This window comes from Argopecten irradians, chromosome 15 (genome assembly GCF_041381155.1).
Source record: "Argopecten irradians isolate NY chromosome 15, Ai_NY, whole genome shotgun sequence".
Taxonomy (NCBI): Eukaryota; Metazoa; Mollusca; class Bivalvia; order Pectinida; family Pectinidae; genus Argopecten; species Argopecten irradians.
Window position 1 is genome coordinate 34,197,100 of NC_091148.1, and position 26,843 is coordinate 34,223,942.

Sequence of the window (26,843 nt, forward strand, 5' to 3'; positions counted from 1 at the left end):
AGGGTCTGGTGGCCAGTCTAGGGGGAGATAATCTAATAAAGAACTCTGCTGAGAAAGTCTTATCAACAACTTAGGGTCTAGTGGCCAGTCTAGGGGAGATAATCTAGTAAAGAACTCTGCTGAGAAAGTCTTATCAACAACTTAGGGTCTGGTGGCCAGTCTAGGGGGAGATAATCTAGTAAAGAACTCTGCTGAGAAAGTCTTATCAACAACTTAGGGTCTGGTGGCCAGTCTAGGGGGAGATAATCTAGTAAAGAACTCTGCTGAGAAAGTCTTATCAACAACTTAGGGTCTAGTGGCCAGTCTAGGGGAGATAATCTAGTAAAGAACTCTGCTGAGAAAGTCTTATCAACAACTTTGGGTTTGGTGGCCAGTCTAGGGGGAGATAATCTAGTAAAGAACTCTGCTGAGAAAGTCTTATCAACAACTTAGGGTCTGATGACAAGTCTAGGGGGAGATAATCTAGTAAAGAACTCTGCTGAGAAAGTCTTATCAACAACTTAGGGTCTGATGACAAGTCTAGGGGGAGATAATCTAGTAAAGAACTCTGCTGAGAAAGTCTTATCAACAACTTAGGGTCTAGTGGCCAGTCTAGGGGGAGATAATCTAGTAAAGAACTCTGCTGAGAAAGTCTTATCAACAACTTTGGGTTTGGTGGCCAGTCTAGGGGGAGATAATCTAGTAAAGAACTCTGCTGAGAAAGTCTTATCAACAACTTAGGGTCTGGTGGCCAAGAGTATAGAATAGGGTGGGCACTAAATAAATAAAAATACAAGAGTATAGAATGGACAGGCGCCAATTGGCTGAAACGACAGAGCATCGAATAGATGGGCGCGGATTGGCTGAAAATACAAGAGAATGGAAAATAGGATGGGCGCTGGTTGGCTGAAATTGCTTCTCTCTTAGTGTGACGGCGTGACAAAATGTTTTCCGGGGAAATAAAGTGTACTTCAGAATGACCTTTATACTCTCGCGCATTAATATCTTCGGAGTAAAATGTCGTTATATCAACCCTATGTAGAGTATGTACCTGCCGTTGCAGTGTTTACGGAAGCCGCCCTAGTTTTCTTTCTTTTTGTTCCATTGAAAGTTGATTAGTTATGCTTGCTAACATAGTTTCCGTCTCAGTCCGATGTACTTATTCTATAAGAAGTCCGTTATTTTATGGTCCAATCTTACTGTTATGTTCGTCAAGGACACGTGTACCCAGCCGTTATATAACGCTCCATTCATTATTGTAAAACTTACAAACATCGACATTAAATCTTTGATTAGTTCAGGTTTATTTATCAGCCATACAAAAGCGGTATAAACGTAGAACTGGACGGTAAGGTGTTACGTAAAGGCTAGACAACACTACTAAACACTGTCCAATATTATTATATATATATATATCTGTGTAGACCCGTTCTATCGATAAATTTACGAATCATAGACAGAAGAGGAAGCAATTTATTTTGACGAACCTAAAACCCAGATAAAGATTGTTACTACCATACACAGTATGCTTCAGTGGGCTAGCACTACAAAATATCAATATCTCGGTATCACAAATTATCACACAGACACACACTGTACACGGGACCCTTTAATCTTTAATCTCTCGCTATATTTTGTCCTCTTTCCAACCTGTACGATCTAATCTGTTCTCCAATGATGTTGTTCCACCCATTAATATTTAAATATAAGCTTCTGACAAAAATATCGGCATTGTCTGAGATGATAATTTGGCAGTGGGGTAAAAACTGCGGATTTCCTTTATCGGATAAAGCTGTTCAAAAAAAAAATCCGATCCTTATTTTACAGTTTGTTGCTATATTCTGGAGCCAGGCCTTTTGATGAGTATATGTGTCATGACGTATTCCATTGGCAACGCTTACCCTAAATCTTTAGAACTACACTGGAATACAATACTCGGAGAATCTTCTCAAATCCCCAGCTGTTCTGACGGTATATATCTATGGGTTTCATCAGACTTTCGTGTTAGGGGAGTCATGCTAGTGGGCCCTGTATAATTGTGTAATCAACTTAATTATTCTATGGAAAACTTATCTCTACTTTATTAGAAATTAAATCTTGTAATTGCACTGTTGCTATTACGAGAGTGCGGAACCATGTACTTGTAATATACTTAGATTTTACCCTCGAGCGTGTTAAGTTTTTTATGTTTAAAAAACACCTATGACGCAATTAACGGATAAGGTTAATTAGCGGAAACTGGTTACATTTGTAATTCGTCCAGAACTGGCCCTATAAATAACCCGTTACGGTAGTGTTGGCGCGCGTCAGAGACAGGTTTAGTTAATAATACAGGAATAAAAAAATAGTGTTAGATATAGGGAAGAGCAACATGACATAGTTTAACAAAATAACAGAGTTTAACAACACGACAGAGTTTAACAACACGACAGAGTTTAGCAACATGACAGAGTTTAACAACACGACAGAGTTTAGCAACATGACAGAGTTTAACAACATGACAGAGTTTAACAATATGACAGAGTTTAACAACATGACAGAGTTTAACGCCATGACAGAGTTTAACACCATGACAGAGTTTAACACCATGACAGAGTTTAACACCATGACAGAGTTTAACACCATGACAGAGTTTAACACCATGACAGAGTTTAACACCATGACAGAGTTTAACAACATGACAGAGTTTAACAACATGACAGAGTTTAACACCATGACAGAGTTTAACACCATGACAGAGTTTAACAACATGACAGAGTTTAACAACATGACAGAGTTTAACAACATGACAGAGTTTAACAACATGACAGAGTTTAACAACACGACAGAGTTTAACAACAACATGACAGAGTTTAACAACATGACAGAGTTTAACAACATGACAGAGTTTAACAACATGACAGAGTTTAACAACATGACAGAGTTTAACAACATGACAGAGTTTAACAACATGACAGAGTTTAACAACATGACAGAGTTTAACAACATGACAGAGTTTAACAACATGACAGAGTTTAACAACAACATGACAGAGTTTAACAACATGACAGAGTTTAACAACATGACAGAGTTTAACAACATGACAGAGTTTAACAACATGACAGAGTTTAACACCATGACAGAGTTTAACAACATGACAGAGTTTAACAACATGACAGAGTTTAACAACATGACAGAGTTTAACACCATGACAGAGTTTAACAACATGACAGAGTTTAACACCATGACAGAGTTTAACAACATGACAGAGTTTAACAACATGACAGAGTTTAACACCATGACAGAGTTTAACACATGACAGAGTTTAACACCATGACAGAGTTTAACAACATGACAGAGTTTAACAACATGACAGAGTTTAACAACAACATGACAGAGTTTAACAACATGACAGAGTTTAACAACATGACAGAGTTTAACACCATGACAGAGTTTAACAACATGACAGAGTTTAACATACACCATGACAGAGTTTAACAACATGACAGAGTTTAACAACATGACAGAGTTTAACAACATGACAGAGTTTAACAACATGACAGAGTTTAACACCATGACAGAGTTTAACAACATACAGAGTTTAACACAATGACAGAGTTTAACAACATGACAGAGTTTAACAACATGACAGAGTTTTAACAACATGACAGAGTTTAACACATGACAGAGTTTAACACATGACAGAGTTTAACAACATGACAGAGTTTTAACACCATGACAGAGTTTAACAACATGACAGAGTTTTAACAACATGACAGAGTTTAACACATGACAGAGTTTAACAACATGACAGAGTTTAACACCATGACAGAGTTTAACAACATGACAGAGTTTAACAACACAGAGTTTAACAACATGACAGAGTTTAACAACATGACAGAGTTTAAACAACATGACAGAGTTTAACAACATGACAGAGTTTAAACAACATGACAGAGTTTAACACCATGACAGAGTTTAACACATGACAGAGACACATGACAGAGTTTAACAACATGACAGAGTTTAACAACATGACAGAGTTTAACAACATGACAGAGTTTTAACAACATGACAGAGTTTAACAACATGACAGAGTTTAACAACATGACAGAGTTTAACACATGACAGAGTTTAACACCATGACAGAGTTTAAACAACATGACAGAGTTTAACAACATGACAGAGTTTAACAACATGACAGAGTTTAACAACCATGACAGAGTTTAACAACATGACAGAGTTTAACAACATGACAGAGTTTAACAACATGACAGAGTTTAACACCATGACAGAGTTTAACACCATGACAGAGTTTAACAACATGACAGAGTTTAACAACATGACAGAGTTTAACAACATGACAGAGTTTAACAACATGACAGAGTTTAACAACATGACAGAGTTTAACAACATGACAGAGTTTAAACAACATGACAGAGTTTAAACAACATGACAGAGTTTAACAACATGACAGAGTTTAACAACATGACAGAGTTTAACAACATGACAGAGTTTAACAACATGACAGAGTTTAACAACATGACAGAGTTTAACAACATGACAGAGTTTAACAACATGACAGAGTTTAACACCATGACAGAGTTTAACACCATGACAGAGTTTAACACCATGACAGAGTTTAACAACATGACAGAGTTTAACAACATGACAGAGTTTTAACAACATGACAGAGTTTAACAACATGACAGAGTTTAACAACATGACAGAGTTTAACACCATGACAGAGTTTAACAACATGACAGAGTTTAAACAACATGACAGAGTTTAACAACATGACAGAGTTTAACAACATGACAGAGTTTAACAACATGACAGAGTTTAACACATGACAGAGTTTAACAACATGACAGAGTTTAACAACATGACAGAGTTTAACACCATGACAGAGTTTAACAACATGACAGAGTTTAACAACATGACAGAGTTTAACAACATGACAGAGTTTAACAACATGACAGAGTTTAACACCATGACAGAGTTTAACAACATGACAGAGTTTAACACCATGACAGAGTTTAACAACATGACAGAGTTTAACAACATGACAGAGTTTAACAACATGACAGAGTTTAACAACAACATGACAGAGTTTAACAACATGACAGAGTTTAACAACATGACAGAGTTTAACAACATGACAGAGTTTAACAACATGACAGAGTTTAACAACATGACAGAGTTTAACACCATGACAGAGTTTAACACCATGACAGAGTTTAACAACATGACAGAGTTTAACAACATGACAGAGTTTAACAACATGACAGAGTTTAACACCATGACAGAGTTTAACAACATGACAGAGTTTAACAACATGACAGAGTTTAACAACATGACAGAGTTTAACAACATGACAGAGTTTAACAACATGACAGAGTTTAACACCATGACAGAGTTTAACAACATGACAGAGTTTAACAACATGACAGAGTTTAACAACATGACAGAGTTTAAACAACATGACAGAGTTTAACACCATGACAGAGTTTAACACCATGACAGAGTTTAACAACATGACAGAGTTTAAACAACATGACAGAGTTTAACAACATGACAGAGTTTAACACCATGACAGAGTTTAACAACATGACAGAGTTTAACAACATGACAGAGTTTAAACATGACAGAGTTTAACAACATGACAGAGTTTAACACCATGACAGAGTTTAAACACATGACAGAGTTTAACACCATGACAGAGTTTAACAACATGACAGAGTTTAACAACATGACAGAGTTTAACACCATGACAGAGTTTAACAACATGACAGAGTTTAACAACATGACAGAGTTTAACAACATGACAGAGTTTAACAACATGACAGAGTTTAACAACATGACAGAGTTAACACATGACAGAGTTTAACACCAGATGACAGAGTTTAAACATGACAGAGTTTAACATGACAGAGTTTAACAACATGACAGAGTTTAACAACATGACAGAGTTTAACAACATACAGAGTTTAAAACAGACAGAGTTTTAAAAACACAACATGACAGAGTTTAACACCATGACAGAGTTAACAACATACAGAGTTTAACACATGAGACATGACAGAGTTTAACACCATGACAGAGTTTAACAACAACAGAGTTTAACACAATAGACAGAGACATGACAGAGTTTAACAACATGACAGAGTTTAACACCATGACAGAGTTTAACAACATGACAGAGTTTAACAATGACAGAGTTTAACAACATACAGAGACATGACAGAGTTTAACAACATGACAGAGTTAACAACATGACAGAGTTTAACCATATGACAGAGTTTAACACATGACAGAGTTTAACAGAGTTTAACCATACAGAGTTAACACCATGACAGAGTTTAACACATGACAGAGTTTAACACCATGACAGAGTTTAAAACATGACAGAGTTTAACACCATGACAGAGTTTAACAACATGACAGAGTTTAACAACATGACAGAGTTTAACAATGAATCCAGGATCATCAACCTCAAAAAGACCATCAAATGTTTTCTATGTACTATATTCAAATATTATTGTACATCGATGTTTCGTTAATAATAAAATTTGTAATCAAATACCAGCAATGCTTCTGATCAAAAGCCAGGCGATCTAGCTGAAGCCGTCTGGAAAGTAAACCGAAAACTTTGGCTTTCTTTGAGTTTCCTATTTTAACGTGTTTGATATAGTTGTTTTATTGCCCGTACCACCAAGTAAAAATTAATGGCGGTCCACAGACATCCTAGTGCACGTGTAGCATTGTAATCGAATCACGTGCCTGTGTAAAATGCGCCGTATGTAATGAAATCTCACTGTTTACACGATGCGCCAAAATTAATCTAGATTTGCTTCGTCTCGCTGTAGGTGATAAATTGCAACTTTCGACAAAATGAATTCAGCATAGAATAGTCTAGCCTTAATTTGCTGCATTCGTATGAAGCTGGTTTCTACTATACCTTCCTGAAACACATACAAATGTATATCATGGTAGACAATAAGGACAGTTTTAATTCTGAACACAATTATTTCGATCGTTCGCCCGCGAGGAAGCCGTTGGGTTCATGTACTCTGGTTGAACAGACTATAGAAGTCTATAAAGTATATTTATGACTGTCTGTCGTTGCAGTCGACTTGTTCACCCGTAGGCAATGTCCCAGTCATTGGATACAGTAGACTGGCCACCAGTCTCTAGAACATTTAAATATTGTCTACTACATGTCTCATTCGAGAGATTCGAACTACGAGGGGAGATAATCTAGAAAAGAATTCTACCGAGGAAGTCTTATCAACAACTTCGGGTCTGATTGACAGTCTATGGACATAGCAGTGCGCTCTACTAAGGTAGACTAGCTAAATGATATCATTATCACGTGAGAGGATTGAGATTCCTTTTGTGTATCCATGACAACATGTTTCAGTGATATAACACTATGATGTCATTATCACGTGAGAGGATTACTTTTCCTGTTGTGTATCCATAACAATATGTTTCAGTGATATAAAACTATAATGTCAATATCACGTGAGAGGATTGAGATTCCTGTTGTGTATCCATGACAAAATGTTTCAGTGATATAACACTATAATGTCATCACGTGACAGGATTACTTTTCCTGTTGTGTATCCATGACAATATGTTTCAGTGAGATAGCACTATAATGTCATTATCACGTGAGAGGACTACTTTTCCTGTTGTGTATCCATGACAATATGGACAGATAGTCCTGTTATCTTAGTATTGCGTCACGAAGAAACTAGATGGAGTTGGTTCTCAGCTAGTTTTACTCAAAAGAAAGGACTAAGTTTATCATATCTTTGTTGATGTTCGTCTCGTTGTCTATAAATGTGGTAGTATTTTAATATAAACGATATAGTTCTGTTGATTTTTATGCCCTCTTTACTTAGACAAAATACTATAAGATCAGTTTATTATGCTCACTTTCCTCTTTCTTTTACGAACGCGTATTGTAGTCTGCAACATAGATTTGTTTGCTCCAACATCTAAATACACAAACATACGGTGATGTCTATTTTGATTTGTTGTTGAAACTAATACCATATTTATATAAACGTTCCGGTGAGTGTTGACATTGGATGAGAAAACATGACGGGCTGTGTGTACCAACATATGGTTATCACGGTATAAACAAATTTGTTGTATAGTTCTTAGGCATATCAGGGGTCACTTGATACAACCAATCAATCGTATCACCCAATCAGGGGTCACTTAATACAACCAACCAATCGTATCACCCAATCAGGGGTCACTTAATACAACCAATCAATCGTATCACCCAATCAGGGGTCACTTAATACAACCAACCAATCGTATCACCCAATCAGGGGTCACTTAATACAACCAATCAATCGTATCACCCAATCAGGGGTCACTTAATACAACCAATCAATCGTATCACCCAATCAGGGGTCACTTAATACAACCAATCAATCGTATCACCCAATCAGGGGTCAATTAATACAACCAATCAATCGTATCACCCAATCAGCAGCAGTGTTTAACATTCTGTGCCACTGACGTAATATTTAAGCCAATGCAAATGCAGGTTACAAATGATGTTTAATTAAAGAGCTGCTGTGCTGATTTGTGGTCTGGATAAACTCCTCTCGCCTCTCAGCACAAAGTGATTACACTTATAAGACAAATTTCTTAAAACACCGGAAAGCAAATTCCAATAATAAAGTCTACAAATTTTCCAGATTGGTTTTACTAAATGTGAAGTTGAGCTTTTTTTCTTTATTTTCTGGATATAGCTACCATCCGACTAAGTACTTGTAAGTCATGCGGCTGAAAATTGCGTGTAATTGGTATATAACGATATACAGTTATGCTTGTTCTAGAACATGCAAAACACGTGTAAGGGACTTTATTACAATTTAACTACCCCGAAATTGTAGCGCACGTGCTGCATGTGTAAGTGATAAGGTTTATCGTATAGCACTATCTGGGCTGGCGGTGGTTGGGATCGCAACAGGTGCTTGCTGTTCTGCTCGTTCCAATCGTAAGATTGATGTACATGCCTGAACATGCATGTACGTGCATTGGTAGCGTACATGGATTGACGTGCACATGCGCTGACAACACAGGCTTATCAGCGTGCACCAGAGCGACAGAAATCATTTTTAACCAACACTTGAGGAGTATAATGGAAAATGTTGGCTTTGTCTGTGAGATACCGTCTCATGGCAATGCTCGCCAAGTGATCGCGCATCCCTCAAACGGGGAAGTGTGAAGGGGGAGATGAACTGAGAATGGGAAATGGGTTTGGTATTAGGGGTGGAGTTGGGGTGAGATAATATTCCTTATTGTTGGTATCATTTAAAGACATTGCAAACTCTTAGCATGATATTTTGCCCCTTTAAGATGTTTTAATTTTAACCCACGCCCTACAAACGGAACGATGGATATAGAAAGAGCATTTAGTATTTCGTCAAGACTAAGATGCTTGATTTAGATTATATAACGTATCTGCAAATTCTTGTCTGAGAGACTAGCCTTGTCGTTTGTATACTGCATATGGCCCATCAACCATTACAATTTACTAATGTTGAAGGCGTAAATGTACTATTGTCAATATGAAGGAATAGGAAACACTCGTATGCTGTAGATTTTACAACGTGTTGTAATATATCATTGGGTAGTTCACCGACAGATATATACCCATTGAGCAGTGCATGCGCGTGCTGTATTTCACTACGCCCTGAAACATACTACACGTGCTGTAGGTTTCATATTGTACTATTGAAACATGCTTGTGTTGTAGGTTTCATAATGTACTATTGAGCAGTTCACCAACAGAACTAATGAAACATGCGTGTGCTGTATTTCACTACGCACTGAAACATACTACACGTGCTGTAGGTTTCATATTGTACTATTGAAACATGCTTGTGTTGTAGGTTTCATAATGTACTATTGAGCAGTTCACCAACAGAACTAATGAAACATGCGTGTGCTGTATTTCACTACGCACTGAAACATACTACACGTGCTGTAGATTTCACTTTGAACCATTGAAACATGCGTGTGTTGTAGTTTCCATAATGTACTATAGAGCAGTTCACCAACAGAACTAGTGAAACATGCGCGTGCTGTATTTCACTACGCACTGAAACATACTACACGTGCTGTAGATTTCACTTTGTACCTTTGAAAAATGCTTGTGTTATAGTTTTCATAATGTACTATTGAGCATTTCACCAACAGAACTATTGAAACAAGCGCGTGCCGTATTTCACTACGCACTGAAACATACTACACGTGCTGTAGATTTCATTTTGTACCATTGAAACATGCGTGTGTTGTAGGTTTCATAATGTACTATTGAGCAGTCCACGAACAGAACTAGTGAAACAAACAGTCTGTACAGTGCTCAAAGGACTGGATTGATTATAGACTTTCAAAGTATATCACGTAATAGGTTGGACCTTGGCATGTGTAAACAAAACAACCCGGAGGAGATTTCCCGCCGAAGTACTATAATGCTTCAGCTGCCGAAAATACAGTTTTGTGACGTCATTTAATTGATCGAGTTATGGTTAACAATGACGTCGGTTAACTATTCGTCACGTTTGCAGTACTTCATCTGTTGCTTATGTTTAGATGTCGATTTTTGGGATGTTGTGGATTTTAATTTAACGTAACTATTGGGACTTTGAATCTTCTACATAACTCTACGGTAAGACATTACTGATTGTTTTCTGTATACATTAGATATATACTAGTAGATATATTCGTATTGATTGTTGATATTGTACAGATATACCAGTGGATGGTCGAGTATTGATTGGAGTAGGATTACTGGGATCTGCTGTAAACACGTCTCATGTACCCGATATAGCACCAGTGTTAAGTATAGCTAGATACATCGGTATTACTGTTTGTTTGTTTGATTAATTAACGTCCTGTTAACAGCTATGGTATTAGAACATTAGGAGGTCGGTTACATTATAAACGACAATTAGTGCACGTATTTGTCAAAGTTTGTGGTGTCTGATCTCAAACGGGAACATTGAAATGAAATATTATATACAGAGACGCATGACAGGTGGTCAAATCCAAGTTTTAAATTTCATAGAAGCTGAACATGACAGCCATATATACGTGGGCGGTGGTATATCTCTTCAATGTGGACGGACCATCAGTTAGAACGGACGGACTGTTTTCAAATCTCAAGTTTTCTGTGTTTACGGTTTCAAATGTGCATTATTTTAAAACGTGAGATGTAACTTGACAGCTTGTATCATATCATTTTGCATTAATCAAATGGAAGGGTATCCAGTAAGAACAGGCGTGTTTTGATGAGCTTCACTTTCCGTCTTTTGACACCATAACTCAATAATATACATAGATACATATTTTATCTAATAGAAGATGATAACGAATTTAAATGTTCATGACTGTAAATATATGCCATGTTTGAACGTCATTAGGGTATAAAACTCACATCTGTTTCCAATTTTTACATATTTTATAAATGTCAGCCATGTACGTCTAGGTATATGTAGATAACATTAACTGATATTACACTTTGTTATGTTCCTTTCATCTCGCCGAGCCAAACCCCAGTCAACATCTAATGAGTGTTGGTACGAAATGCTTCCAGTGATATTTGTTGAGAAAATACATCGTCAAGGCTGCTCATGTGTTTATTGATTTCTGTCGCTAATGAGAACTCGGATGTATATAGATGTTGTATAGCATATTAGTGTTCACACATGTGTTGTCACACACATGTGTTGTTACACACATGTGTTGTTACACACATATGTTGTTACACACATATGTTGTTACACATACATATGTTGTTACACACATATGTACACATATGTTGTTACACATACATATGTTTTTACACACATATGTTGTTACACACATACATTTGTAGGTTTTTAAACTTGTGTTTCACGCTGTTAAAAACTTTTATGTTCTTTGATATTGATATGTTCCTAAAAAAATACGCAGAAGACATTATTAGGCCTACATGCACGTCTTCAATACGGAATGAAAGTACACTATATATACCGGAAGTGACGTACTATGGCATAATGCATATTTAAATGCCGATGAGAGAAAAAAAACTATCACATATCTTCTATACTATAGCACACGAATTGTGATTACCTATGTAAACCAATGAGTTGGTTTGTTTAGTTTCACAACCTATTAGCTGTCAGGTTTTATGGCGGAGGAAGACCGAAGTACCTGGATGAAAAACTACCGACCATACATATAGGTCAGTACATGACAACTGCCCCACGTTTGATTCGAAGTCACTACTCAGAGTTGGGGGAGGGGGAGGGGGGTAATATGTCAGGACATCTTAACCAGTCGCCCACCACGGGCTCCAATGAATCAATGAAATTATACTTTTTGAAGATTGTAGTTAATCTATGAGTCAAAGAGACATTCTCTAGTTTGTATAAACAACATATTTATGCAGTTATGCTCTCGACTTTATGTGTTGTGGACTTTCAGTGTGTATCCATCCACATGAACATTCCGAGTATAATTTCTCATTTACCAGAGAGATGTCTTATCAGCGTAAACAAAACAATGCTGGCATTCTAAAAACAGAGTCGGTACGTTTCCGGAACATGAATATTTGCCTGCAGTGTTCGGTTACTACTAAAGTGAGAGAGAGATTGTTCCAAGGTCTTGACTAAACAGACCAGCCGGATTGATGTTCACCGGCAATGGTTATTCCGTTTCTAAAATTAGATTTCAAAGAGAGGAAGGAGTCCGTGATCTCTATCTTATTCTGTGTGTTGTCTTGGTTTTATATTTAGTTTGAATTCTCGTAGCAACACGAATGTTTAAATTTGATGTTATTAGTACAACAATTATCGTGTCTTAATAAATCATCAATGAAAGTTTTTTTTTGAAAGAAAATACCAGACTTGCCATAGTTTTTTATTTATGGTTAAAATAGTTAATTAAACGTCAACTATTCCCTGATTCCGGACAAAAACAAATGGGAAGGTGTTGCTTTTTGTCTATCTTTAGTCAAATGCCATTTTTGAAGAAACATGATTGACCTACATACCCAGTATGATACATTTTATTATATTTTTAGCGCATTCTACAAAGGAGATGTCCAAATGTACATTTAATGTAGACTGTTACCATAGTAGTCGATAACATGACTGTTGTCGCATAGTACTTGTTTTGGTCAATGTAACGCATTATACATGTACATACACGAGGCATTTCTCTGTTAAATATGTAAATGATGTGTGTCGTCACTTCCGGCTGGGAAGGCCAACACTTTCTATATATGGTATTTACATATCGTAGATACATGTTCCTATGACGGCTGTTGATAAAACAGATTGCCATGTATTGCTTCTTGGGCCAATTTCCCTAATTAGATCAGATGATACGTCACATTGTTTCTGTAACTATACTGGTATGAATTCTGTTTGTATTAGGCCGTCAAATCACTACACATATTAGTATCATTGCATGGTGTTTATTTTTTGTCCTTGTGTGATACGGACAGGTGTAGGGCGAAGTGACGGATGTTCTAATTTCAGTTTTTATGAGAAAGCCTTGTGAAGCCCCTGCCAACTAGACGTACATGTACTTGTCCAGAAGCCAAGAGAACAAGTATAGGTGTTCGTACAAGGTTTATTAGTACATGAAAGACACGATATATACGTGTTATTATCGGTGTCCAGTATAATTTTATATCCCATCACACAGTTACCGGGTTCAGAGGTATGTTTGATGTTCTATAGCATCCTTAATTAAGCCGCACTTTCGAACACACCTCTACTCACGGGAGGTAATTGGAGGAGCATGTAAGAACCATATTCATGTCTTGTAAAATGGCCGACTTCCCAAGAACTGTCAGTTTAGGTGTTAAATCAACAGTTATCAATGCACTTCTCGTCAACGGACTACAGGACCTGAACGTTTCACGTGCATTGATAATTGATAAGAAGATAAGTATATCATTAACATGTGGGAGATTTATTTTGATTTGCATCACACGTAATTATGAGGGATTTAGTCTGGCGAAACATGGATTGCATGCATTAAATGAAGTGACAACGATGAACTTTAAAGTGTTAAAATATGGCGGTATAAAAAGTATGTGAACAGTTCCACTTGTCACTCACATGGAAATATCGTCACAATTGCCATTTTAGAAGGTTGCTTTCCCATGGATTACGAAGAATATGAACATAATTCAATGGAACAAATAACCTTAACATTATATGAACTTGATGCGATTGCCTTTAACGGCAAAAGAATGAAGATGTATTCTTAAAAATGTATATTGTCTTATAGCAAAACTATTCACTTAGAAAAATTGAGGGAGGAGCAACTCGAGATTAATCAGTGACGCCTTCTATGTACTCGAGATTAATCTGTGGCGCCCTCTGTGTATTCGGGATTAATCAGTGGCGCCCTTTATGTACTCGAGATAAATAAGTGGTGTCCTCTTTACACTTGAGATTAATCCGTGGCGTCCTTTATGTACTCGAAATTAATCTGTGGCGCCCTCTTTACACTTGAGATTAATAAGTGACGCCCTCTATGTACTCGATATTAATAAGTGGCGCCCTCTATGTATTCGAGATTAATAAGTGGCGCCCTCTTTGTACACGAGATTAATCTGTGGCGCCCTCTATGTAGTATAATAATGTACACAAGATTAATCAGTGTCGCCCTCTATGTACACAAGATTAATCAGTGGCGCCCTCTGTGTACTTGAAATTAATCTGTGGCGCCTTCTCTGTACTCTAGGTTTATCTATGTACTTGAGATAAAGCAGTGGCTCCCTCTATGTACTCGAGATAAATCAGTGGAGCCCTCTATGTACTCAAGAATAATATGTGACGCCCTCAATATGCGAGAAATTTATCTGTGGCGCCTTCTTTGTACTTCAGATTAATCAGTGACATCCTCCATGTACTCGAGCTTAATCAGTGGCGTCCTCTATGTACACGATATTAATCAGTGGCGCCCTCTATGTACCCGAGATTAATCTGTGGCGCCCTCTATGTACTTGAGATTAATCTGTGGCGTCCTCTATGTACTCCAGATTAATCTGTGGCGCCCTCAATGTACTTGAGATTAATCTGTGGCGCAACTATGTACTTGAGATTGATCTGTGGCGCCCTCTATGTAATCGAGATTAATCAGTGGAGCCCTCTATGTACTTGAGATTAATCTGTGGCGCCCTCTATGTACTTGAGATTAATCTGTGGTGCCCTCTTTGAACTCGAGATTAATCAGTGGCGCCCTCTATGTACTTGAGATTAATCTGTGGCGCCCACTATGTACTTGAGATTTATCTGTGGCGCCCTCTATGTACTCGATAATAATCTGTGGCGCCCTCTGTGTACTCGAGAATAATTAGTGGCGCCCTCTATGTACTCGAGATTAATCAGTGGCGCCCTCTATGTACTCGAGATTAATCAGTGGCGCCCTCTATGTACTCGAGATTAATCTGTGGCGCCCTCTATGTACTCGAGATTAATCAGTGGCGCCCTCTATGTACTCGAGATTAATCTGTGGCGCCCTCTATGTACTCGAGATTAATCAGTTGCGCCCTCGAGGGGGCAATGGTTCCTTACACGGGAAATGAGGTATGCTATTGAACACGGATATAATCGGGAAAATGGTTATGTAATCAACACGTCACCCACTCTAAGCGCCATTTATCTGTAATTTCGTGAAGTAATGATATCGTTTAACTCTGTGTTGTAGAGGAGAAAAAGGAGACACAAGCTTGTCATAAATACACTAACGCCCAATAATTTTACCGCCTTCTGAAATATACCTCAAGTACGCATACATTCGACATGCGTATAGTTTGTTAACACCTATCTATGGGATTGTCAGGTTTCACGCTAATTTGCTTCTTGTGTAATCGGAAACTTTCTAATCACTGCCATACAAAACATTATTTTTTTGTTGTATAATTGTACCTCCGCGTGCGGTATTTAGTCCAACGCACGTGTTAACATAAATAAAAGGCAGTTACAGACAAAGGTTCAACAAGGATTATATAAACTTTCTTTATATTTTATATACAAACCGTTTAGTAACAAACGCAGGGTCAAGAGAAAGACATCCTCGCTACTCAAGGGGTTACTATCACTATCGTTAAATACATCGGCAGTGATAGTAACCCCTGGGGTATCGTGGATGATAGAATGATGATATTGTGGTTAGCCGGAAGTGAGTATTGTGAGATTATTAACATGGTAGCTATATAGGTAATAGGTACGACGTAGCTATTACTCTGAACTTGAACTCACGACCCGGAAGTACATGAACCTTTACCAATAACCATCCAGGTATCGTAAGGAGCTGGAGAATTGTAGAAGAATGTCCATAACTGACCACATCGGGCCATAGACCGTGAGGATGATTGGATAAAATCGTTTATATCTGCTGACTGACTAGATGGCAGTTTCAACATTATAGTTTTTTAATCTAAAATAATGTCTCAGAATTTGTTACGCAATGTAAGAGACTCACATAAATAAGATTGTTCCTTGGTTTAATAATTTTCGTTAAAATAAGTAAATTAATTTCCTTTCCTTAACATTCTGAGGCAGGTGATGGTGTGGTATACAGGTGAGGGGGACGTCTTAGCTGTTAAATAGTAACCGTCTAACAACCAAAGCCTTGTTTGTATTGTGTATATGAAACCTTCTAATGACATTAATTCGTCACGGACATCCTAGTTACCATAAATGTAGATATAATTTGATCCCTGACACTTGTTTCTTGTGACGCATGATCTTAGATCAGGTTTGGCTGCTCGCGCGCGCCGCGTATGATTTCTTCCTAAGTAGCAAATAAAACAAAAGTAAGTGTTTGGCCGTTCCCACGGAAACAAGTTAAGCAGATGGCACGTGCGACGATAAACCCGACCATAAACAGACCAGGTAGGAGCACGTGCGAGCACGTGGTGATAAAATGGTCACTTTTGATTCCTACGCATTGTTTAATGAGTTATAAACACACTGTTTACATATGCTTTACACGACCCTGTTATTGCTTGTGTCGAGGTAGGACACTAAACAGAAAAGGGCATGTGGTGTTTTATGACCAATGATAACAACATCACGTTCATATTGTATTTATTCTCATTATTTTGTAGCAAGGACATTGTGTACAGCGACTTTTTTTTGTCTTTTTTGCTTAAAAAATCTTTCAAATATAAGTGTCATTGAAAATTCTAGTGCTATTCACCAGTATTGGGTGTTATTAAAATGATACTGAAAACCACTTAATTACTAATATTCTACATTATACAAATTAAACGTACTCGTATCTAAGAACGCTTTAACTAAAATGGCTACTAGTTCCCTAGAGATGGTAACCGATATGACTCGACATGGATGTTTTATTTCGTGGATTGTCCGATTTAACAATAGAAGACATGACTTGAGCATCCCTAACATGTGAACAAAGATAACTTGGCCTTATCGACTGTTTGAGATGATGATACTAGACGCTGGACGTTCCGAGCTCCCAGTAACTCAGTAAATTGTACCTTACAGTAGTGACGTGGTAGAGAAAGTTCCCCATACCTTGTAAACTAAACCAACATTCGATGCCGGTATATATTGAATGTTGTATACGTCTTGGCTTCACGTACTCTAAGAATAGGACATGTTACAGATATACGTTTCTCTAGCGTTAGTCATTACTGTTAATAATGTGTACTGAGAAACCACGAGGGGTAACTACAGTGGGGAGGGGAAGGGGTACCTACAGTGGGGGAGGGGAAAGGGTACCTACAGTGGGGGAGGGGAGGGCGTGGGGTACATTGGGGGAGGGGAAAGGGTACCAATAGTGGGGGAGGGGGGCATATATACCAACAGTTTGGAGGGGTACATCTAGAAAGCGGGAATTGTAAATGTCATTTTGTTACAGGAATGTGAAAGTAAGTTTATAATATGTAAATGATGTATCTTTACACTGTTGGTAAACATGTAATGATAATATGAATTTACGATGACTAAAACGATGTGTATGCTGTCACCTCCATGACACACATTTGTAACAAGTGTACGAGATGTCTTCGAAATGAAAGTCGAAAATCGATGTCAATTTCGGTACCGCTGTTATACAATATTATTGTATAGCACTGGCATTGGGCCCCCCCCCCCCCCCCCCATCGTCTCGATTTGATACCGGCCCACTGCGGCGTACTCGGATGACCATTTGTCTGATGTATGTGACAGTGTACACATCTCACTAGTTACCGGTTTTGTAACAATATTAACTTCCCAACATGGAGAAAATGCTTGGAAACTGGAAAACATAGCTTACATATCATATTGTCTGAATCATCTTTCATCAGCATTGACCAAATACAGGTTTTTTTTTTAAAAGGAAAACTTTACAAATGGTTTCGAAATTGAATCCAGAATGGATTTCTCAGAGTTTATTATCCCTTAATCCACACTTAGTCCACAAGTCCACACCTTAATCATAATGCACGCGATGAGTACATGTTTCCCAACACGATGACGTCACACTGCCTTATGTAACGCGCCGGAGTGTAGTCTGTTTATACTAGCAGCCTTCCAGCCGGGGAGTGTTTAGTAAAACTGAACGAAACACTCTCTGTAGTCCAAGGCCCACATATCAAGCGGTCGGTAAATATTTGAGAAAGTTTGACACTCATTCTTAGAATTGTGAAATCGACAAATTAAAAGTGTGTAAGCCACCTGGGTATGTTTGGACGATAGATGAACGTGCAGACGCATTATCTGATCACATGTCAATCATCAGTGACGTTTTCAGAAAATCCTAAGTTAGCGGAAACGTTGAGCTGTATGTATATTGACACGTGAGCCCTAACAATGGGTACATTGTGATGGCAATCGACTGAGGAATGTAAAAAATAGAAATGGTTGTTGGTGCACTCGGTTTGTGTTTTGTGTTTGAAGTACAAAGTAATGTTACCGAAAGTCATTATTGTTTTTAGTACATCGTAGTTTTGATACACGTGTTGAACTCAAGGCAATAATGGGCGGAGTTACAACGATGATAAATCTCTACTATACTTTAATGTAGTAAAACAGCCCTGATTTCCTCGTTAATTACATTTACGCGGGCAACAACTTACATTTCGACGTTTCCTCATAGAATGAATGACAATAGTACTATTCTTGTATCAATTAAATAAAACAAGGGATGACCTTTTGCATCTTTATGTGAAATCGTTGCCTTGGTAACGGAATACATAAACTTTGACCCTTGACCTCAAGAAATGTCATGGGGATAACGTCGTGTTTTGGAAGACAACAACAATGCACTACTTATCCTTTATATGTCCGAAATCATCAGTATCCTTACGCCTGACCCATCACAGCCTATAATGTATGTAACATTACGCTATCCGGCTGAATCACAAACACATCAATCAAAAATAATTTGTGGATTACAGTTAGCAATTGGAGTTCGCGCATGTGCACCAGAAATGAAATGGGTAATTCTTGATAATTACGGCACCCCGTATATAAAATGCATTGTACCAATTCTGTAACATACCGCTACTAAGGCGACGTCAGATAGTATTGCCTTGTCTCTATGTATTGGTCCAGTGGTTCTAAAGAGGATTAGCTTTATCACTTGATTAGTGAAATTTCATTTCTAATTTGCTGTAAAATCCGTGATTATATCTTCACAAATAATAAGTAAGTAGGTAAAGAGTAGAGTTCTGAATCATCTGGTGAAATTTTGTAAATTTCTTGTTGTCTAATTTACATATTTCTATAGATTCATGTAAATTACTGATATTTTAGTGTTTATTGACATGTAAATTACTGATATTTTAGTGTTTACTGACATGTAAATTACTGATATTTTAGTGTTTACTGACGTTCTTCTTGTCTTATTGACATATTTCTATAGATTCATGTAAATTACATATATTTAATTATTGTTTTGTTATTTACAGATTCCCATTCGTGTGTGATCCAGTATTACGACGGTGACGTTAACAGAACAGAATGACGCTAAACGATTCTCAACGCTACCACCCACATATTTCGGTAAGTTTGATTTCTCAATAATATCACACGATTGACACACATCAATGTATTTTCTATCATCTCAAGAAAAATATAGAATTACAGACTTCGTAAGCATTAATCAGAGTGCTGTTTTTTTACTTTTTTTTATGGTCGTAACAGCGTTAATGCATTGTATGTACTTGCAGTCCCCATTGTACAATTGAAAGGGGTAACTTATTTTAACTAGTATTTCTGTCATATCTCTCATAATGTCATTTGTATTGTCATTGGTCGGCTGTTGTCACGTGTTAGGAAAGTCAATGGTTTCTTCTCCCAACCAAGCACTGTCGGGTCTCTACAATTGTTCTTTGGTCTACCAGGGTGGTACTAGTTGTAATGTTATGTATGGCTGTTATCTGCTTTATAACCGTAAACAGCTGTCATTTCCACTCTCGGTCTCCATAATCTGTCACTACTGAAGCCTTCTGTAGTCACTCTCGGTCTCCATAATCTGTCACTACTGAAGCCTTCTGTAGTCACTCTCGGTCTCCATAATCTGTCACTACTGAAGCCTTCTGTAGTCACTCTCGGTCTCCATAATCTGTCACTACTGAAGCCTTCTGTAGTCACTCTCGGTCTCCATAATCTGTCACTACTGAAGCCTTCTGTAGTCACTCTCGGTCTCCATAATCTGTCACTACTGAAGCCTTCTGTACTCACTCTCGGTCTCCATAATCTGTCACTACTGAAGCCTTCTGTATAGTCACTCTCGGTCTCCATAATCTGTCACTACTGAAGCCTTCTGTATAGTCACTCTCGGTCTCCATAATCTGTCACTACTGAAGCCTTCTGTAGTCACTCTCGGACTCCATAATCTGTCACTACTGAAGCCGTCTGTACTCACTCTCGGTCTCCATAATCTGTCACTACTGAAGCCTTCTGTAGTCACTCTCGGTCTCCATAATCTGTCACTACTGAAGCCTTCTGTAGTCACTCTCGGTCTCCATAATCTGTCACTACTGAAGCCTTCTGTAGTCACTCTCGGTCTCCATAATCTGTCACTACTGAAGCCTTCTGTAGTCACTCTCGGTCTCCATAATCTGTCACTACTGAAGCCTTCTGTAGTCACTCTCGGTCTCCATAATCTGTCACTACTGAAGCCTTCTGTAGTCACTCTCGGTCTCCATAATCTGTCACTACTGAAGCCTTCTGTAGTCACTCTCGGTCTCCATAATCTGTCACTACTGAAGCCTTCTGTATAGTCACTCTCGGTCTCCATAATCTGTCACTACTGAAGCCTTCTGTAGTCACTCTCGGACTCCATAATCTGTCACTACTGAAGCCTTCTGTAGTCACTCTCGGTCTCCATAATCTGTCACTACTGAAGCCTTCTGTAGTCACTCTCGGTCTCCATAATCTGTCACTACTGAAGCCTTCTGTAGTCACTCTCGGTCTCCATAATCTGTCACTACTGAAGCCTTCTGTATAGTCACTCTCGGTCTCCATAATCTGTCACTACTGAAGCCTTCTGTAGTCACTCTCGGTCTCCATAATCTGTCACTACTGAAGCCTTCTGTAGTCACTCTCGGACTCCATAATCTGTCACTACTGAAGCCTTCTGTAGTCACTCTCGGTCTCCATAATCTGTCAGTACTGAAGCCTTCTGTAGTCACTCTCGGTCTCCATAATCTGTCACTACTGAAGCCTTCTGTAGTCACTCTCGGTCTCCATAATCTGTCACTACTGAAGCCTTCTGTAGTCACTCTCGGTCTCCATAATCTGTCACTACTGAAGCCTCTTGTCACTCTCGTCTCCATAATCTGTCACTACTGAAGCCTTCTGTAGTCACTCTCGGTCTCCATAATCTGTCACTACTGAAGCCTTCTGTAGTCACTCTCGGTCTCCATAATCTGTCACTACTGAAGCCTTCTGTAGTCACTCTCGGTCTCCATAATCTGTCACTACTGAAGCCTTCTGTAGTCACTCTCGGTCTCCATAATCTGTCACTTGAGCTTCTGTATCTGTCCATACTGTCACTACTGAAGCCTTCTGTAGTCACTCTCGGTCTCCATAATCTGTCACTACTGAACCTCTGTAGTCACTCTCGGTCTCCATAATCTGTCACTACTGAAGCCTTCTGTAGTCACTCTCGGTCTCCATAATCTGTCACTACTGAAGCCTTCTGTAGTCACTCTCGGTCTCCATAATCTGTCACTACTGAAGCCTTCTGTAGTCACTCTCGGTCTCCATAATCTGTCACTACTGAAGCCTTCTGTAGTCACTCTCGGTCTCCATAATCTGTCACTACTGAAGCCTTCTGTAGTCACTCTCGGTCTCCATAATCTGTCACTACTGAAGCCTTCTGTAGTCACTCTCGGTCTCCATAATCTGTCACTACTGAAGCCTTCTGTAGTCACTCTCGGTCTCCATAATCTGTCACTACTGAAGCCTTCTGTAGTCACTCTCGGTCTCCATAATCTGTCACTACTGAAGCCTTCTGTAGTCACTCTCGGTCTCCATAATCTGTCACTACTGAAGCCTTCTGTAGTCACTCTCGGTCTCCATAATCTGTCACTACTGAAGCCTTCTGTAGTCACTCTCGGTCTCCATAATCTGTCACTACTGAAGCCTTCTGTAGTCACTCTCGGTCTCCATAATCTGTCACTACTGAAGCCTTCTGTAGTCACTCTCGGACTCCATAATCTGTCACTACTGAAGCCTTCTGTAGTCACTCTCGGTCTCCATAATCTGTCACTACTGAAGCCTTCTGTAGTCACTCTCGGTCTCCATAATCTGTCACTACTGAAGCCTTCTGTAGTCACTCTCGGTCTCCATAATCTGTCACTACTGAAGCCTTCTGTAGTCACTCTCGGTCTCCATAATCTGTCACTACTGCAACCCTCTGTAGTCACTCTCGGTCTCCATAATCTGTCACTACTGAAGCCCTCTGTAGTCACTCTCGGTCTCCATAATCTGTCACTACTGAAGCCCTCTGTAGTCACTCTCGGTCTCCATAATCTGTCACTACTGAAGCCTTCTGTAGTCACTCTCGGTCTCCATAATCTGTCACTACTGAAGCCTTCTGTAGTCACTCTCGGTCTCCATAATCTGTCACTACTGAAGCCTTCTGTAGTCACTCTCGGTCTCCATAATCTGTCACTACTGAAGCCTTCTGTAGTCACTCTCGGTCTCCATAATCTGTCAGTACTGAAGCCTTCTGTAGTCACTCTCGGTCTCCATAATCTGTCAGTACTGAAGCCTTCTGTAGTCACTCTCGGTCTCCATAATCTGTCACTACTGAAGCCTTCTGTAGTCACTCTCGGTCTCCATAATCTGTCACTACTGAAGCCTTCTGTAGTCACTCTCGGTCTCCATAATCTGTCACTACTGCAACCCTCTGTATAGTCACCTCCATAGTCTAGTTTGTTGTTAACGACAGACCTCTGTTGTCCCATGTCCCCTCCCGGCCTCCGTCGACCGTTGTTAACGACAGACCTCTGTTGTCCCATGTCCCCTCCCGGCCTCCGTCGACCGTTGTTTACGACAGACCTCTGTTCCCCACTGTCCTCTCCCGGCCTCCGTCGACCGTTGTTTACGACAGACCTCTGTTCCCCACTGTCCTCTCCCGGCCTCCGTCGACCGTTGTTTACGACAGACCTCTGTTCCCCACTGTCCCCTCCCGGCCTCTGTCGACCGTTGTTTACGACAGACCTCTCTTCCCCACTGTCCCCTCCCGGCCTCCGCCGACCGTTGCTGTTCCCCACTGTCCCCTCCCGGCCTCCGTCGACCGTTGTTTACGACAGACCTCTGTTCCCCACTGTCCTCTCCCGGCCTCCGTCGACCGTTGTTTACGACAGACCTCTGTTCCCCACTGTCCCCTCACGGCCTCCGTCGACCGTTGTTAACGACAGACCTCTGTTCCCCACTGTCCCCTTCCGGCCTCCGTCGACCGTTGTTTGCGACAGACCTCTGTTCCCCACTGTCCCCTCCCGGCCTCCGTCGACCGTTGTTTACGACAGACCTCTGTTCCCCACTGTCCCCTCCCGGCCTCCGTCGACCGTTGTTTACGACAGACCTCTGTTCCCCACTGTCCCCTCCCGGCCTCCGTCGACCGTTGTTTACGACAGACCTCTGTTCCCCACTGTCCCCTCCCGGCCTCCGTCGACCGTTGTTTACAACAGACCTCTGTTCCCCACTGTCCCTTCCCGGCCTCCGTCGACCGTTGTTTACGACAGACCTCTGTTCCCCACTGTCCTCTCCCGGCCTCCGTCGACCGTTGTTAACGACAGACCTCTGTTGTCCCATGTCCCCTCCCGGCCTTCTTCGACCGTTGTTAACGACAGACCTCTGTTGTCCCATGTCCCCTCCCGGCCTCCGTCGACCGTTGTTTACGACAGACTTCTGTTCCCCACTGTCCCCTCCCGGCCTCCGTCAACTGTTGTTTAAGACAGACCTCTGTTGTCCCATGTCCCCTCCCGGCCTCCGTCGACCGTTGTTTACGACAGACCCCTGTTGTCCCATGACCCCTCCCGGCCTCCGTCGCCCGTTGTTTACGACAGACCTCTGTTCCCCACTGTCCCTTCCCGGCCTCCGTCGACCGTTGTTTACGACAGACCTCTGTTCCCCACTGTCCTCTCCCGGCCTCCGTCAACTGTTGTTTAAGACAGACCTCTGTTGTCCCATGCCCCCTCTCGGCCTCCGTAGTCCGTTGTTTACGACAGACCTCTATATCTCCACAGTGTCTTGTTTGCCGTAGAAGACGTCCGTATGTACTGCTTGTTGTCTCCGAGGCGATAGTCCTGCAGTATTGATCTATTCTCCACTGTCTGATTTCTCTAACCGTTTTCAGCTTAGAATATGACGCCATTGTATCGGTGCCCATAGCAACAGCAGAAAATATAATTTGTTTGCTTATAGGTCACCGACGCCGGTATTAAATACCTTCTTATTTGTACACAATTCTATATTAAGGTTGTTTCCTCACAAGCTCGTCCTTTGACTATTCTATATTTACTAGGCATCATTTTACTATTGATTGATCGTGTCTGTATTGTTTCGTCTGTTCGATTCGAGTCTTTGGAATCGAGGTATAATTCCGTTTTTCTATCCATTGGTATTCTATATGTGAAATGTTCGAGTTGCACGGTAAAACATATTTCAAACGGATTTTTTTTATGAAAAACAATAATGTTCTCGATCGCAATGTCACAAATAATTCCTGATCATTGTCAACATCAACTGTGTCCTAGCAACCGTTATATTGGTGACGTTTGTTTTGGTCGTCCTAGATCTGGATTACTGGACATCATCCTGCCGAGCACTGACGTCCATCTCGTCACATATATATGGCTATATTTAGAGCTAAACTTATAAATAGTGTTACTGAAAATAGCAACACTAAGCTAAAAGGTATAAATAGACACGGACAAGTAATACTGTCACAACCAATCAGCATTCATTGGAACGAATGATTCGATATGAACGTGATGGGAACAGATATTAAAGCTATGGTCCAAACCGTTACGCAGATCCAAACCATTCTGGGGCAGAGAAGAGCTGGCAAATTCTGATTCATATTGATGCACTTTAAATTCCCATTTACTGATAGTGTATTGGCGAGTGAATCAGTGAAAACAAACGCACCCATGTAAGTGTATATAGTACCTATGTACACAAAGCGAGTCTGATAGTCCGTTTGCAAAGGATCGGTCGAACTAATGGGAGGTATGCCTGCCTGACTTCCGTCCTCGCTAACCATCAATAGAATAATCTATGTTTAAACTCCGAACTCTCCCTACTTCCGCACTTTCCTAGAGCTCAATTGGTTTACATGTATGATGATCAATGTTAAATTATCCTACTGGCATAGCTCGTGTCTGACAAGTCCGCTAACAACAAACTCTTTGGACCATGCACAGCATGGCAATTCGTTATACGGATTTCTTTGGGAAATTCAGGCGATTACATCCTGTCTAATCCAACAAAATGTCGACATAAAGAAATAATTTAGGACTTCGGTGAGAGGGCTTCTAAACAAGCTGAAAGAAAGTCGTAATAGCCGAAAGAATATTAAATACATAACCTGCGGAATCTGAATATCTTAAATAATACGAAGCAGAGCTACCGTTTAAATGACATCGTTTCCATATACTGTTCGAACATACACTGAATACGTTGGCAAACTTTGTATACAAGGCTTAACGAGGTGGGTTTCTGTGGAGAGGAGGCCTCGCTACTGTCGGTAACGAGTCCGCATTTTATACTGAGACGGGGCACGCGACTAGCTCAAGCGTCTGCAAGATCCGGATAATTAATGACCAACCGAACGTTTGATTGATGAAGCAGACGTCACAATCGTTATCACCGGGGGTTTTCACGCGCGTACGCGCATGTCCAGAGTTAATTGACACTGTTTGATAGGTAGATTTCTGTAAGACGAGAATGGGGAGTTGTAGCAGACAGGGACTGATAGATGGTCCCGCGGAAACTGGAGCGCGTGCAAACAAATTAGGCGGGAATTATCGCCAATCGTAAGACCGCAGTTACGGGTTAAATCGTAATGGATAGGTAGCAGTTTAACTGCTGGTGACGCAATAGGAGAGATTGAATGTTGGGAGACGTACACATATAATGGTTTGTGGTAAATGTTTGGGGACATACACATGTAATGGTTTGTGGTAAATGTTGGGAAACGCACACATGTAATGGTTTGTGGTAAATGTTGGGGGACATACACATGTAATGGTTTGTGGTAAATGTTGGGGGACATACATGTAATGGTTTGTGGTAAATGTTGGGGGACATACACGTGTAATGGTTTGTGGTAAATGTTGGGAAACGCACACATGTAATGGTTTGTGGTAAATG

At 39.9% G+C, this 26,843-nt stretch overlaps 2 protein-coding genes across 7 annotated transcripts in view; one reads left to right on the top strand and one right to left on the bottom strand.

Moving 5' to 3' along the window:
* The window catches only part of LOC138309507 (potassium voltage-gated channel protein Shaw-like), a 153,725-nt gene that overhangs the window by 32,227 nt on the left and 94,655 nt on the right, over positions 1 to 26,843 (top strand). For 5 of the 6 annotated variants that reach the window (XM_069250722.1, XM_069250727.1, XM_069250725.1 and 2 more), the window contains exon 2: positions 19,922 to 20,015. The gene's annotated coding sequence lies outside the window, so the exon portion shown is untranslated. Of the gene's footprint in view, positions 1 to 10,227; positions 10,661 to 19,921; positions 20,016 to 26,843 lie in introns of those variants that run through there. The other variant, XM_069250723.1, reaches the window with a different exon arrangement.
* On the bottom strand, positions 23,856 to 24,281 carry LOC138308804 (uncharacterized). Its single transcript, XM_069249812.1, has one exon. It carries the CDS (start codon positions 24,279 to 24,281, stop codon positions 23,856 to 23,858), a length of 426 nt encoding a protein of 141 aa, XP_069105913.1.